This window comes from Dendropsophus ebraccatus, chromosome 11 (genome assembly GCF_027789765.1).
Source record: "Dendropsophus ebraccatus isolate aDenEbr1 chromosome 11, aDenEbr1.pat, whole genome shotgun sequence".
NCBI classification, from domain to species: Eukaryota; Metazoa; Chordata; class Amphibia; order Anura; family Hylidae; genus Dendropsophus; species Dendropsophus ebraccatus.
The window spans coordinates 9,939,861-9,954,955 of NC_091464.1; the positions used below are offsets into that span (position 1 = coordinate 9,939,861).

The following is a 15,095-nucleotide window of genomic DNA, read 5'->3' on the forward strand; positions in this document are numbered from 1 at the left end:
AGTATTGAAAATAATAAAGTTATACTTACCTCTCCATGCTCCTCCGATTTCCTGCCTGTTCCCTGTTCACCGCAGCCACAGCTGACACTCCAGAACCCAACTGTGCAGTGACAGAACGCTGAGCCAATCACATTGATTGTCTGAGCAGCCTGCTGAGACGGGTTCAGTAGCATCAATGACCGATTGAATGAAGGAAGAACAGGCAGCAGAACTTAGGAGAAGCCTGGAGAGATAAGTATAACTTTTTCTTTTTATTCACTGTGATTATCCCTCTCAGCATTACAAAGAAGCTACAATGTTCCAGATACAGCCCGCAAGGGACTTCTTTACATCTGCCATCTCGGAATGGAGGGGGGAAGAGGGAAAAAAACACACAGATTTTTGTGTCTTCAGCAGAAAGCAGCAGCTGAGAACGGGGGGGGGGGGGGGGGGGGGGGTGAAGGAATTGTTAGTTAGTTTTGGTACTGTGTTAATGAACTGAGCTTAGTTCCAGTACTGTATTTTTACTGTGCTTCTTCTAGTGCACACTTCAGCAGGTTAGAGGAATCTAACCTACTGACAGCCCCCTACTGCGCACGGGGCTCCAAGGTAGAGATTCCCAAATCAGTACATCATCATGTCAAATAGTATAATTATTTCATATATGGGGAGTAAGTGCTCAAACCCTCAGTTTAATTGCCCCTATATTCAGGGGCGGTCTTGGCATTTCTGGGGCCCCAAGCGAAGTTATGTCTGGGCTCCCCCCCTCAACACGCACTCCACAACAATAGACCGCTGTGTGCTGCCCCCAGTAGTATATACCCCTTGTGTGCAGCCGCCAGTAGTATATACCCCTTGTGTGCTTCCCCTCAGTAGTATATACCCCTTGTGTGCTTCCCCCAGTAGTGTATTGACGCCTGTGTGTTCCCCTAGTTATATATAGCCCCCCGTGTGCTCCCCCAAAAGTATATAGACCCCCTGTGTGCTGTCCCAGTTGTATATAAACCCCCTGTGTGCTGCCCCCAGTCGTATATACCCCGTGTGCTGCCCCCAATTGCATATACCCCCTGTGTGCTCCCCCACTAGTATATAGACCCCCTGTGTGCTCCCCCACTTGTATATAGCTCCCCTGTGTGCTCATTCAGTGGTTTATAGCCCCCCTGTGTGTTTCCCCACTTGGATATAGACCTCCTGTATGCTCCCCCACTTAGATATAGACCCCTGTGTGCTCTCCCAGTAGTATATAAACCCCCCTGTGTGGTTCCCCCAGTAGTATATAGACCCCCTGTGTGCTCCACCAGTATTATATAGATCCCTATGTGCTCCCCCAGTAGTATATAGACCACTGTGTGCTCCTCCAGCAGTATATAGAACCCTTGTGTGCTGCCCCCAGTTATATATAGACCCCCTGTGTGCTCCCCCAGTTATATATAGACCCCCTGTGTGCTCCCCATTATATATGCACCCCCTGTGTGCTGCCCCAAGTAGTAAATAGACCCCCTGTGTGCCCCACCAGTAGTATATAGACCCTCTGTATGTTCCCCAGTAGTATATAGACCCCCTGTGTGCCCCGCCAGTAGTGTATAGACCTCTGTGTGCTCCTCCAGTAGTATATAGACCCCCTGTGTGCTGCCTCAGCAGTATATAGACTCCCTGTGTGCCCCACCAGTAGTATATAGACTCCTGTGTGTTCACCCAGTAGTATATAGACCCCCTGTGTGCTACCCCAGTAGTATATAGACCCCCTGTGTGCTACCCCAGTAGTATATAGACCCCCTGTGTGCTCCCCCAGTAGTATATAGCCCCCCTGTGTGCTCCCCCACTTGGATATAGACCTCCTGTGTGCTCCCCCAGTTGTATATAGACCCCATTCTGCTGCCCCAAGTAGTATATAGACCCCTCTGTGAAGCCCCAGTAGTCTATAGCCCCCCTGTGTGCTCCCCCAGTTATATATAGCCCCCTGTGTCTTCCCCGTTATATAGCCCCAGTGTGTTACCCCCATTTATATAGACCCCCGCTGTGCGCTCCCCCAGTTACACAGGCCCCTGTGTGCTCCCCCACCCATATAGTATATAACACAATAAAACAAACACTTATACTCACCTGGGTCCGGGTGTCTCCCCTTCTCTTCACTCTTGTGGCTGCAAGGGTTTTCCCTGCGGTCACAAGAGGCCGAGCTCCCCTTGTCCTGGCGCCGATGCTCCAGTGATGTCACTGGAGCGCCGGCACCACAAGGACAAAGCTGCCACTTGTGACCGCAGGGAAAACACTTCCTGCGGCCACAAGAGTGACTGACAGGAAGGGAGCCAATGGCTCCCGCCCTGTCAGTGCTGCTGCTGCATGTAACTCATTACGAGTGCTCATAGTTACAGTTCAGATCACAGCAGCGAGCGAAGCAACGGCCCTGTCTAGCGGTCTTGAGCACAAGAGAAGAGCAGGCCCCCCTGGATGTTGGGGTCCCCAAGTGATTGCTTGGGGTGCTTGGTGCCAAAGACCGCTACTGCCTATATTCAGTCTATGTATAACGCTGGGGCCCATAGTTGGGCATTACAATACCAGTCATTCCCAACATAGATGCATGTCAGGAACTGTCCAGAGCAGCAGCAAATCCCCATAGAAAACCTCTCCTGCTCTGGACAGTTCCTGACATGGACAGAGGTGGCAGCAGAGAGCCCTGTGTCAGACTGGAGAGAATACACCACTTCCTGCAGGACATACAGCAGTTGATACGTACTAAAAGACTGGAGATTTTTTTTTAATTGAAGCCATTTACAAATTTGTTTAACTTTCTGCCGCCAGTTTATTCTTCTTTAATAGCACAGGATACAAAACAAGTCTGCTAAAAAGTAAGGCTTAATCTGCATCACGGTCACATGTGCAGGATTCTCAGGTCTCATGGTTCATACAGGCTTGAGGTTCTACAAGAAAAACAAAGAAAAAGGAAAGGAAACTGTAAAACACCAAAATATTTTCTTAGTGCCAAGTATTTGAAGGGCCATGTAACATACATTTGCACTGCGGGGGATTCCCCTCCCATACACCATCTGCTGTACATTTCCTGTGTGAATTCTCAGTCAGAGAGTACCTGTAAATAACCAGCAATACATGACATCAGTACAGGTCTGCTCCCGTTCTACATCCATAGGCCGCCATAGGGCCCCTGTTGCAGTTTTACCCACTTCAGCTCTGATAGGAAGACTATACAGAATCTTAGAGGTTGTGTGTGATTTTTTTTGCTCTCGAGAGTCCAGACACTGAGCTTGGACAAGAGGCTTAGTTCACAATCTCCATTCTAGTTCATGTTAAAGGGGAACCCAGCAATAATGAAAAAAATGCTGGCGGGGGTGGGGCAAATAATTTAATAAACAGTGTATACTTACCCACCCCCCTGCAACATTGCATCTCCTCTCCCAGGTGCACACTCAGCCAGTCAGTGACTGGGGCAAGACACCTTTACAGTCACTGACTGGCTGAGTGGCCAATCCATCAGCCAGGTTGGGTACTTTTACTTGTGACTTTTAAGTTGTGACTGAGCAGGAAGTCTGGGGAAAATGAGTTCCGGCAGCTGTCAGAGAACCGGTGATGCAGCGCTGTGGGGGCACGGGGATGGTAACCTAACCTGCTGATATGTCCCTATTGTGCAGGAGTTGTCTCTTACCTTCATCCTCTGCGCCTTTCTGATACAGTTAGCTGTGATTCGTGAGACCGTTATGAGCATTGCCCATCCCCATATTGATGATCCGGCCAGCCTACCCCAGAAAGGGGCGCACTGACCAGGGGTGGATCGGCGCTATGGGGGTGGGCAGTGCTCCTAATGTCTCACCAGACCACAGAGTTCATGACTAACTGCACAGGAATGGCGCCAAGGATGAAGGTAAGAGTCATAACATCCTCCTCAGCGCCTCCTTAGCAATAGGGACATATAGCAGGTTAGATTCATTTAACCTGCTGATAGTTCCCCTTTAACTTGCCCAAGCATACCTAAATGGATCTTGCAAAAAGCACCTGTACAAACTATCCCCACAAAGAAGCATACAATGGTCATGGTATACTAAAGCATTAAAGGAGAAGTCCGGCGACAAATTTTATAGAAGTATTGTATTGCCCCCCAAAAGTTATACATATCCCCAATATACACTTATTATGGGAAATGCTTATAAAGTGCTTTTTTCCCTGCATTTACTACGGCATCAAGGCTTCTCTTCCTGGATAACATGGTGCTGTCACTTCCTGGATAACATGGTGATGTCACTTCCTAGATAACATGGTGATGTCACTTCCTGTTATCCAGGAAGTGACATCACCATGTTATCCAGGAAGTGACATCACCATGTTATCCAGGAAGTGACATCACCATGTTATCCAGGAAGTGACATCACCATGTTATCCAGGAAGTGATATCACCATGTTATCCAGGAAGTGAAGCCTTGATCCAGTAGTAAGTGCAGGGAAAAAAAGCACTTTATAAGTATTTCCAGTAATAAGTGTATATTGGAGATTTTTATAACTTTTGGGGGGAAGTACATTACTTTAGAAGAAATTTTGGCCGAACTTCTCTTTTAAGACCTCCCTTTCATGGATCTAAGGGATCATAGGCCGCCCCTCCAGTAACCACTAGGAGTCATTCTCTGCTTTAGACCTTATGTTAAGACTTTTCTAGCCCCCAAGCAGTTACCAAGCCCACAGTAACAATGTGAAATAAAACAAAATCACTGACTGATAAGTATTAAAGGGGCACTCCGGCAAAAATGCTTATCAGCTGCTGTATATCTTGCAGGAAGTGGCGCATTCTTTCCAGCATGATACAGTGCTCTCTGCTGCCACCTCAGTCCATGTCAGGAACTGTCCAGAGCAGGAGCAAATCCTCATAGAAAACCTCTCCTGCTTTTGACAGTTCCTGACATGGACAGAGAGCACTGTGTCGGAGTTCCCCTTTAACAACTATGGTAATCTAACTCTAGAAACAATAAATGTGTTCTTCACAATAGATATAGAGTATTATTGGCCTCTCACCCTATATTACAGCTGTAAACTGCAATTGATCCAAAATCTGTTCCCGTTACTTGTATTTTCCCATTTTTGATCCGCTCAGGATCTCCACAGTCGACCTCTATAGAATGAGCAATTCAGTTATTAAGATTGTTGTTAATAGATATTTATTTTGGCTGCAGACATTTCTATACAATTAGTGAATATTGGTCATTATTCGCTCCTGCATCCTTTAGGGTCCACAAAGCGATTATCGGTTTCACAAAGGGATTATCAGTTACACAAAGCGATTATCGGCTGTACTTGGCTGATTACCAACCGTTCCAGACGATAATCATTTCGTGTAATGGCTCATGCAGAAAGGCAACAATCAACCGGTTGGCACAATGTCCGCTGATCGTTGCCTTTCTGCATGAGGCCGTTGCCTCCTCCAGAATGCTTGACAGCAAGTGGAGGAAAGACTTAAAGATAGAAGACAGAAGAGCCAGCAGAGCGGGATGCTGGATCACACAGCAGTGCAGAAGGTAAGTATATACTGCTGTGTGATCTGGAAATTGACAGCACAGATATATGTACATCTGTGCTGTTAGTTTCCATGGCTATACAAACCATATATGGATCATTTGTGCGTCCTGACCATTCGGTTTGTAGTTTCATGTAAACAAGCACTGATCTCGCTGATTATCATTCATTTACCGCCGCCCACGGCCGTCAATACTCTAGATGTATAAAGACCCTCAGTCAATAAAAGTGCAGCAGCATACTTACTTTTGCAGAATAGAGTGGTGCCTGACCATGTAAAGTCTTCCAGGCACTGAACGGTAGGTGATAGAAATAGGTCATATTTATATCCGGGGAGGCATCTGTAGGTTATAAATATTTCTCGTGGAAAATACTGGTCTTCAGGTAACTCAATAACCTCTGCATAATCCAGAACAGGGGGGTCTGGGCAGCTTCCTGTTCAGGGGCGAAAAAAGATGCAAATGTTGCTTTCCTGTACAGTAACAAGTAACAAAATACAGACAATAAATCATTCATTCATGGTGTCTAAATGTCTGACTATGTAATGTGATGCTTTGTAAGCTAAAAGGGATTTACATTCCTTAAAGCTTATGTAAGTAATCACTAGTGCTATGCAAGTAACTCTTTTCGTACCTCAGCCAATGAAGTCCTGACACAAGCCTTAGAAGAATACCGCTCCCACAATTAATATACTGGCTGTCATTTTTTTAAAAAAACAAGATCCACCTTGACCATCAGTGTGTTAGTGTGGTTACTTAGTGCATACTATAAACTTTATATGAAGTAAACAAACTTTATACAAACCTTATATGTCACAAACATAAGAACAGACCCTTGTGGCCACCACTTGTAACCCGTCTTGGTTCAGAATATACACCATTGATAACAACCCTCTGATATATATCCTTCAGCCAACCACAAATCCACTAAGCCATCCAGGAATTAAGCCCAATTCTCACTAACTTCTCTATCAACTCTTTATGAGGAACGGTATTTAAGGCTGATGAATCAGTGAATAAAACTAGATACTTATAGATATTTTTCCAAGAGGAAGGACTCCACATCTTCAAGAAACAGCCAGATGTTATAGGCATATCAGATGTTAAAGAAACAACTCCAGCTATGTATGCTGATTTCCCCTTCTCAGACAATTATGAAGAATCCATAAGCCTGAAGCCAATAAAGAAAGAAGAAGCAAAACCACCCCCATACATTTCATATTAGAAAGGAACAGACTAGAATTTTACCTTCCTTTGTGTAATTCTATTAACTATTGTCCCCAAATTACTGAAGACCTCAGAACCCCCCCCCCCCCCCCCCCCCCACACACACACACACACACATACACACAGTGAAACTGATTGTTAGTCTTTTGTACTAGGAATAAAGGTCATCTGCTTTTTAAAATGGCTTGAAAGGGGGTACTGTTAATGATGTCACGATTATATTTTTAATGATTATTTAGTGAAGCTATTACAATATGGCGCTGACGTTCAAACCTGATGTTTCCATCCCATAAAGCATATATAAGTAAACAATAGTGCTATACAAGTAACTCTTTTTGTACCTCAGCCAATAAAGTACCAAGTCTTAGCAGAAGAACACCTCCCCCAGGATCTATATACACTGGTTGTCATGTTTAAAAAAACAACACCCACCTTAACCCTCTGTGTGTTAGTGTGGTTGATGGTGCACACTATAAACTTTGTTTATTATACAACTATAAAGTTTTAATTTGTAGACAGTCAATACAAAAACCACTCTTGAGTTGCATCCATATTACTGTCTGAAGGCGCATAATGTAACAATAGAGATATTTAGTTTTTAGGCCCTGATTCAGGTGCCTTTTCTTTTTTATATTTAAAACAGTCCTGGAAAACATGGATACAGCCGTTATATCCATGTTTTCCAGGACTCTCTAGGGCTAAATCCAACTTCTTCAGCCACTGGTCCTTAAATGCTGAACAATTGGACTCGAGCATGGTGAATAAATAAGAGATGGAAGAGCATAACAAAATATTCAATCCCAGTTTATCATACAAAAAAGAAGAAAAGCCAATGAACATGACTAAGGCTGGGTACTAACTGCGTTTTTGCAATGCATTTTAATTAATCTGTTTTATGCAAAAAAGGAATAAAAAATGGATGAAAAAAGATATACATTTGTGTGCATCCGTTTTGATATGTTTCTTCATTGACTTCCATTATAAACAACAAAGGATCAAAAAATGGATCAAAATGATCAAACAATCACAGCTGCCACTCTGCTGCGATATATGGAATAACCCCTTAAAGCAGCAATCCGCTGATTTTTCTTCTTTCAAATTAACTGGTTTCAGAAAGTTATGTAAATTCGTAATTTACTTCTATTTAAAAATCTCAAGTCTTCCAGTACTTATCAGCTGCTGTATATCTTGCAGGAAGTGGCGCATTCTTTCCAGCATGACACAGTGCTCTCTACTGCCACCTCTGTCCATGTCAGGAACTGTCCAGAGCAGCAGCAAATCCCCATAGAAAACCTCTCTTGCTCTGGACAGTTCCTGACATGGACAGAGGTGGCAGCAGAGAACACTGTGTCAGGCTAAAAAGAATACACCACTTCCTGCAGGACATACAGCAGCTGAAAAGTACTGGAAGACTGGAAAATTTTAAAATAGAAGTAAATTACAAATCTATATAACTTTCCGAAACCAGTTGATTTGAAAGAAAAAAAATCACCGAAGTTCCCCTTTAAAGGGTTATTCCATATGTTTTAGCTGGCAGCTGTAATAAACAGCTGAGACCCAGTGAATATGGAGCAGCAAACTCCTGAGTCCGTTCCATATACCACCTGGCACCAGCGATGTAAATATACAGCAGAAAGGGTTAAAGTGACGGTATTAAAGGAGAAGTCCCTTGAAAATTTGTATTAAAGTATTGTATTGCCCCCCAAAAGTTATACAAATTACCAATATACACTTATTACTGGAAATACTTATAAAGTACTTTTTCCCCTGCACTTAATACTGCATCATGGCTTCCTTTCCTGGATAACATGGTGATGTAACTTCCTGGATAAAATGGTGATGTCACTTCCTGGATAACATGGTGATGTCACTTCCTGGATAACATGGTGATGTCACTTCCTGGATAACATGGTGATGTAACTTCCTGGATAAAATGGTGATGTCACTTCCTGGATAACATGGTGATGTCACTTCCTGGATAACATGGTGATGTCACTTCCTGGATAACATGGTGATGTCACTTCCTGGCTAACATGGCGATGTCACTTCCTGGATAACATGGTGATGTCACTTCCTGGATAACATGGTGATGTCACTTCCTGGATAAAATGGTGATGTCACTTCCTGGATAACATGGCGATGTCACCTCCTGGATAACACAATGATGTCACTTCCAGGATAACATGATGATGTCACTTCCTGGATAAAATGGTGATGTCACCTCCTGGATAACATGGTGATGTCACTTCCTGGATAAACATGGTGATGTCACTTCCTGGATAACATGGTGATGTCACCTCCTGAATAACATTGTCGTGTTATTTCCTGGATAACATGTTGATGTCACCTCCTGGATAACATGGTGATATCACTTCCTGGATAACATGGTGATGTCACTTCCTGGATAACATGGTGATGTCACTTCCTGGCTAAAAATGGTGATGTCACTTCCTGGATAACACGATGATGTCACTTCCTGGATAACATGGTGGTGTCACTTCCTGGGTAACATGGTGATGTCACTTTCTGGATAACACGATGATGTCACTTCCTGGATAATATGATGATGTCACTTCCTGGATAACATGGTGATGTCACTTCATGGATAACATGGTGATGTCACTTCCTGGATAACATGGTGATGTCACGACCCGACTGCCAGAGCTGTGTGGGCTGTGGCTGCTGGAGAGGATGATGGCAGAGGGACACTGAGGGACACAGGGCACTGGAGGGACACTGAGCATCCTTCTGCCATTATCCCCTCCAGCAGCCACAGCTCGCACAGCTCTGGGAGTCGGGTCGTGACATCACCATTTTATCCAGGAAGTGACATCACCATTTTATCCAGGAAGTGACATCACCATGTTATCCAGGAAGTGACATCACCACGTTAGCCAGGAAGTGACATCACCATGTTATCCAGGAAGTGACATCACCATGTTATCCAGGAAATGACATCACCATGTTATCCAGGAAGTGACATCACCATGTTATCCAGGAAGTGACATCACCATGTTATCCAGGAAGTGATATCACCATGTTATCCAGGAAGTGATATCACCATGTTATCCAGGAAGTGAAGCCTTGATGCAGTAGTAAGTGCAGGGAAATATGCACTTTATAAGCATTTCCAGTAATAAGTGTATATTGGGGATATGTATAACTTTTGGGGGGAAATACAATACTTAATTAAAAATTTCGTTGGACTTCTCCTTTAACTAAATAAAGTATACTTTTCCGTGAAATTAAATTGAGCGTGTGTCAGTCATGTATCCCGGACTCTTTTCTCTTGTTTATCACAGTATCTATAGTATGAAGCACATAGATGTTTCAGTATGGATTAAGGTTTCTTACTCTGACAAGTCGGAACGCTGCCGCTCCAGGTTTTATCTTCCATACATTCTCTGGATGAATCTCCAACTAATCTGTAACTTTATGGAACAAAGAAAGAAACACATTCACTTTAAAGCAATACAGTTTGATCACAAAAACTTTCAGCTTTGTCAAAATTATATGATTATTTAAACTATTTGTTGACTCTCCAGTTGTCTGACACAGTGCTCTCTGCTGCCACCTCTGTCCATGTCAGGAACTGTCCAGAGCAGCAGCAAATCCCCATAGAAAACCTCTTCTGCTCTTCAGACTGGAGAGAATACACCACTTCCTCCAGGACATACAGCAGCTGATAAGTACTGGAAGACTGGAGATTTTTAAATAGAAGTAAATTACACATTTTTATAACTTTCTGACACCAGCTGATTTGACAGAAACTTTTTTTGTAAACTACCCCTTTAATGCCACTGGTAACATGCCCGTCTGGCTATGACAACTGAGCTTGTCAATTAAATGGCAGGGAGAGCTGTGGATACAGCTGGGTTTTTTTCATACTGACCCGTCATTACAAACGAAAAATGCTTTGGACTCAAATTTGTCATCTTTCATTTGTACAGTTCCATTTTCGACTTGTCCTGGTGAACCACAGGATACTCCTGAAAATAGAAGCATTTCAGGGAAGATTATTGCTCTGTGTAAGTAATACTGTAAGTGCAATCTGTATTAAATGTGTGTATGTGTCTGTATGTAGCACAGCTGTTTGTGTATGGTGATGTAGCAGAGGTGTGTGCCTGTATAGTAGCACTGTGTGTGTGTGTGTCTGTATGTAGCACAGCTGTTTGTGTATGGTGATGTAGCAGAGGTGTGTGCCTGTATAGTAGCACTGTGTGTGTGTGTCTGTATATAGCACAGCTGTTTGTGTATGGTGATGTAGCAGAGGTGTGTGCCTGTATAGTAGCACTGTGTGTGTGTGTGTCTGTATGTAGCACAGCTGTTTGTGTATGGTGATGTAGCAGAGGTGTATGTGTGCCTGTATAGTAGCACTGTGTGTGTGTGTCTGTATATAGCACAGCTGTTTGTGTATGGTGATGTAGCAGAGGTGTGTGCCTGTATAGTAGCACTGTGTGTGTGTGTGTGTGTGTGTGTGTGTATATAGCACAGCTGTTTGTGTATGGTGATGTAGCAGAGGTGTGTGCCTGTATAGTAGCACTGTGTGTGTGTGTCTGTATGTAGCACAGCTGTTTGTGTATGGTGATGTAGCAGAGGTGTGTGCCTGTATAGTAGCACTGTGTGTCTGTATATAGCACAGCTGTTTGTTAATGGTGATGTAGCAGAGGTGGGTGCCTGTATAGTAGCACTGTGTGTGTGTGTGTGTGTGTGTCTGTATATAGCACAGCTGTTTGTGTATGGTGATGTAGCAGAGGTGTGTGCCTGTATAGTAGCACTGTGTGTGTCTGTATGTAGCACAGCTGTTTGTGTATGGTGATGTAGCAGAGGTGTGGGCGCCTGTATAGTAGCACTGTGTGTGTCTGTATGTAGCACAGCTGTTTGTGTATGGTGATATAGCAGAGGTGTATGCCTGTATAGTAGCACTGTGTGTGTGTGTCTGTATATAGCACAGCTGTTTGTGTATGGTGATGTAGCAGAGGTGTGGGTGCCTGTATAGTAGCACTGTGTGTGTCTGTATGTAGCACAGCTGTTTGTGTATGGTGATGTAGCAGAGGTGTGTGCCTGTATAGTAGCACTGTGTGTGTGTGTGTGTGTGTGTGTGTGTGTCTGTATATAGCACAGCTGTTTGTGTATGGTGATGTAGCAGAGGTGTGGGTGCCTGTATAGTAGCACTGTGTGTGTGTGTGTGTCTGTATATAGCACAGCTGTTTGTGTATGGTGATGTAGCAGAGGTGTGGGTGCCTGTATAGTAGCACTGTGTGTGTCTGTATGTAGCACATCTGTTTGTGTATGGTGATGTAGCAGAGGTGTGGGCGCCTGTATAGTAGCACTGTGTGTGTCTGTATGTAGCACAGCTGTTTGTGTATGGTGATGTAGCAGAGGTGTGGGTGCCTGTATAGTAGCACTGTGTGTGTCTGTATGTAGCACATCTGTTTGTGTATGGTGATGTAGCAGAGGTGTGGGCGCCTGTATAGTAGCACTGTGTGTGTCTGTATGTAGCACAGCTGTTTGTGTATGGTGATGTAGCAGAGGTGTATGTGTGCCTGTATAGTAGCACTGCGTGTGTCTGTTGGTATGTTTATGCATCAGAGGTGTGTGTGTGTGTGTGTGTATTTTCTATGTAGCAGAGCTGGGTGTGTATTGTACATGCTGCAGAGTTGTGTATATGTGGGTATATTGCACTATTGTCATGGAAAACAGTTAGGCCATGTTCACACATTGTAGGTTTATCATAAATCACAGCCGTGATTTATGATAAACATGTTGGATTTGAATGAATGGAATCCTGGCCGGAGTATATACACACAGTATACACTCCGGCTGGGATTCCATCCGGTCGCATGAAAAACTGGCATGTCAGTTTTTTGCGGCTGCTTTTCATTGAATAGCGGCCACAGAGACAAGTCAGTTCACACAGTGGAGTGTGCGGCTCCGGCCACATGCTCCATTGTGTGCAGTGGTGAATTGGGATGCGGGTGCGCCCGCATCCAAATTCACCAGAAATGAAGATCTTTCGGTCAGTAATGCAGTACCGGTAAGGACCTGGCTGGGTCACAGAACGGCCGGTGATTTACAGTGTGTGAACATGGCCTTAAAGTGGACCTGTCATTTGACTTATAGTCAGGTGTGTCTTATAAAGTTAACAATATGGTGTGTTTTTTGTTTTATGATAACTTTTAGGGTGCCTTCACACCTACCGGATCCACAGCGGATCTCACTTCTGCGGATTCGAAGCGAGAACCGCTGCGGATCCGGTACCATTCACCCCCTCGCTGTCCGCAGCCCCGCCCCCCGCATTAGCCCATCCTCGGCCGCATCCCCCATCTCCGGCCGCTTCCCCGTCGCATCTAGCAGCCCGCATCCTGCAGCCCGCCACCGAGAGCATAAAGTACCTGCTCGGCGGCGCGGCTGCAGTGAGGCTCCCGGCTCCGGTCCTGCTAATGAGCCGGAGATGGGGGACGCAACCGGTGATGGGGACGCGGCGGCGGGGCTGCGGACAGCGAGGGGTTAAAGCACATATTCACAGCAGGATGTTAATCCCGCTGCGAGTATGTGCTATCATAGGGGAGAATTGATACCGGATCCGCAGTGGTTCTCGCTTAGGATCCGCAGAAGTGAGCTCCGCTGTGGATCCGGTAGGTGTGAAGGCACCCTAAAACTTTTAAAAAATATGCAGGGTGCCAATAGAGGATAGAGGAGTCCCCTCCCTCTGTCAACCTGTTAGATGCTGTGGTGGCACTGACAGCAGCATCTATAAGGTGAAGCGTCAGGATTGGAGCTTCACTCCTGACAATTGAGGCATGGGCCCACTAATGTGTGGCATCCAGGTCCCACTAAGGATCATACTCCTGAAGCCATGTTCACCTCCTGAAGTACACAATATATTGAATTGCCATAAAGCACTCACAATCCTGACGTACCGGGTACATCTCACCTCTGGCAACAGCTTTATTAGGATTATAAAACTATGCCGATAAATAAATGATAATATCGTGATAATAAAAGCCGCACTCACTCTCGCAGAATTCTACGATTCTCGACCAGGTGTAATCACGTTGACATGTTGTAGATGAATTGCGTAATACATTGGGGGAAAACCCCGTATTACACACATAGGTAACCCTGGTGGACTCTGGGTAATAATGATCACTTCGGACTGTGGTAGAATTTATTACGGCAAACTGTAGGTTTGGAGGTTCGGGACAAGTTCCTAAAAATAAAAAACTATGAGTTAATAAAAACCTGGTTCAGTCAGGCTGGGGTCTCACATGTGGGATCCCCAGTGCAGCCCAAACCATCCCCTTCAATAACTACGAGAACCCGAGAAACATTGTGCCGCTATAGGGAAATGAGGGAAACCGAAAGGGATATTCAACATGGACAGAGGTGGCAGCAGAGAGCACTGTGTCAGACCGGAGAGAATACACCACTTCCTGCAGGACATACAGAAGCTGATAAGTACTGGAAAACTACAGATTTTTAAATAGGAGTAAGTTACAAATCTCTGGGCATTTCTGGCATCAGTTGATTTGAAAGAATTTTTTTTTTTTTTAATGAACAACCCCTTTAAGCATCCCTAGAAGTTGCCACCTCGTAGCTTCTAGGGATGCTCTACTTGCTGAAGTAATGTCATTAAAAATTATATGAAAAAAAAGGCTTTGGCTACTTCTATTATACCCCTTATAGGTAGATAGCTGTAATGTAATAAGAAAAACCCTACTAACGATTACACAAGGGGACGGTCCCGTTCCATTTCCCATCCGCTAAGCAGTATCTGGTTTCATTTCCAAACAGTATGTACCTGTAGATGAAGGCAATAGAACAGCATTACTGGATTGACATATCGGAAAAGGCACTTAAACACAATGGGGGCCATTTATTAAGGATCTTATTACACAGGCTGATGGCAGCCCGATCAGTATTGATGGCAGCCCAAACAGTATTGATGGTAGCCCGATCAGTATTGATGGCTGCCCGATCAGTATTGATGGCAGCCCGATCAGTATTGATGGCAGCCCGATCAGTATTGATGGCAGCCCGATCAGTACTGATGGCCGCCCGATCAGTATTGATGGCAGCCTGATCAGTATTGATGGCAGCCCGATCAGTATTGATGGCCACCCGATCAGTATTGATGGCAGCCCGATCAGTATTGATGGCCGCCCGATCAGTATTGATGGCAGCCCGATCAGTATTGATGGCCGCCCGATCAGTATTGATGGCAGCCCGATCAGTATTGATGGCAGCCTGATCAGTATTGATGGCCGCCCGATCAGTATTGATGGCCGCCCGATCAGTATTGATGGCAGCCCGATCAGTATTGATGGCCACCCGATCAGTATTGATGGCAGCCCGATCAGTATTGATGGCAGCCTG

The 15,095-nt window shown here is 44.7% G+C and overlaps 1 protein-coding gene across 3 annotated transcripts in view; it reads right to left on the minus strand.

Moving 5' to 3' along the window:
• Window positions 1-2,775: 2,775 nt before the first annotated feature.
• LOC138767691 (complement decay-accelerating factor transmembrane isoform-like) overlaps window positions 2,776-15,095 on the minus strand; it is a 176,460-nt gene continuing 164,140 nt past the window's right edge. Inside the window, exons 3-10 of one of the 3 annotated variants that reach the window (XM_069945371.1) lie at window positions 14,450-14,520; window positions 13,735-13,929; window positions 10,609-10,705; window positions 10,071-10,147; window positions 5,737-5,925; window positions 4,993-5,089; window positions 2,988-3,064; window positions 2,776-2,897 (exon numbers count right to left, since the gene is read on the minus strand). In XM_069945371.1, coding sequence (XP_069801472.1) covers window positions 2,896-2,897; window positions 2,988-3,064; window positions 4,993-5,089; window positions 5,737-5,925; window positions 10,071-10,147; window positions 10,609-10,658 — 492 coding nt within the window. In that variant the 5' untranslated portion in view covers window positions 10,659-10,705; window positions 13,735-13,929; window positions 14,450-14,520 and the 3' untranslated portion in view covers window positions 2,776-2,895. Of the gene's footprint in view, window positions 2,898-2,987; window positions 3,065-4,992; window positions 5,090-5,736; window positions 5,926-10,070; window positions 10,148-10,608; window positions 10,706-13,734; window positions 13,930-14,443; window positions 14,521-15,095 lie in introns of all 3 variants that reach the window. The other 2 variants (XM_069945370.1, XM_069945372.1) reach the window with 2 other exon arrangements.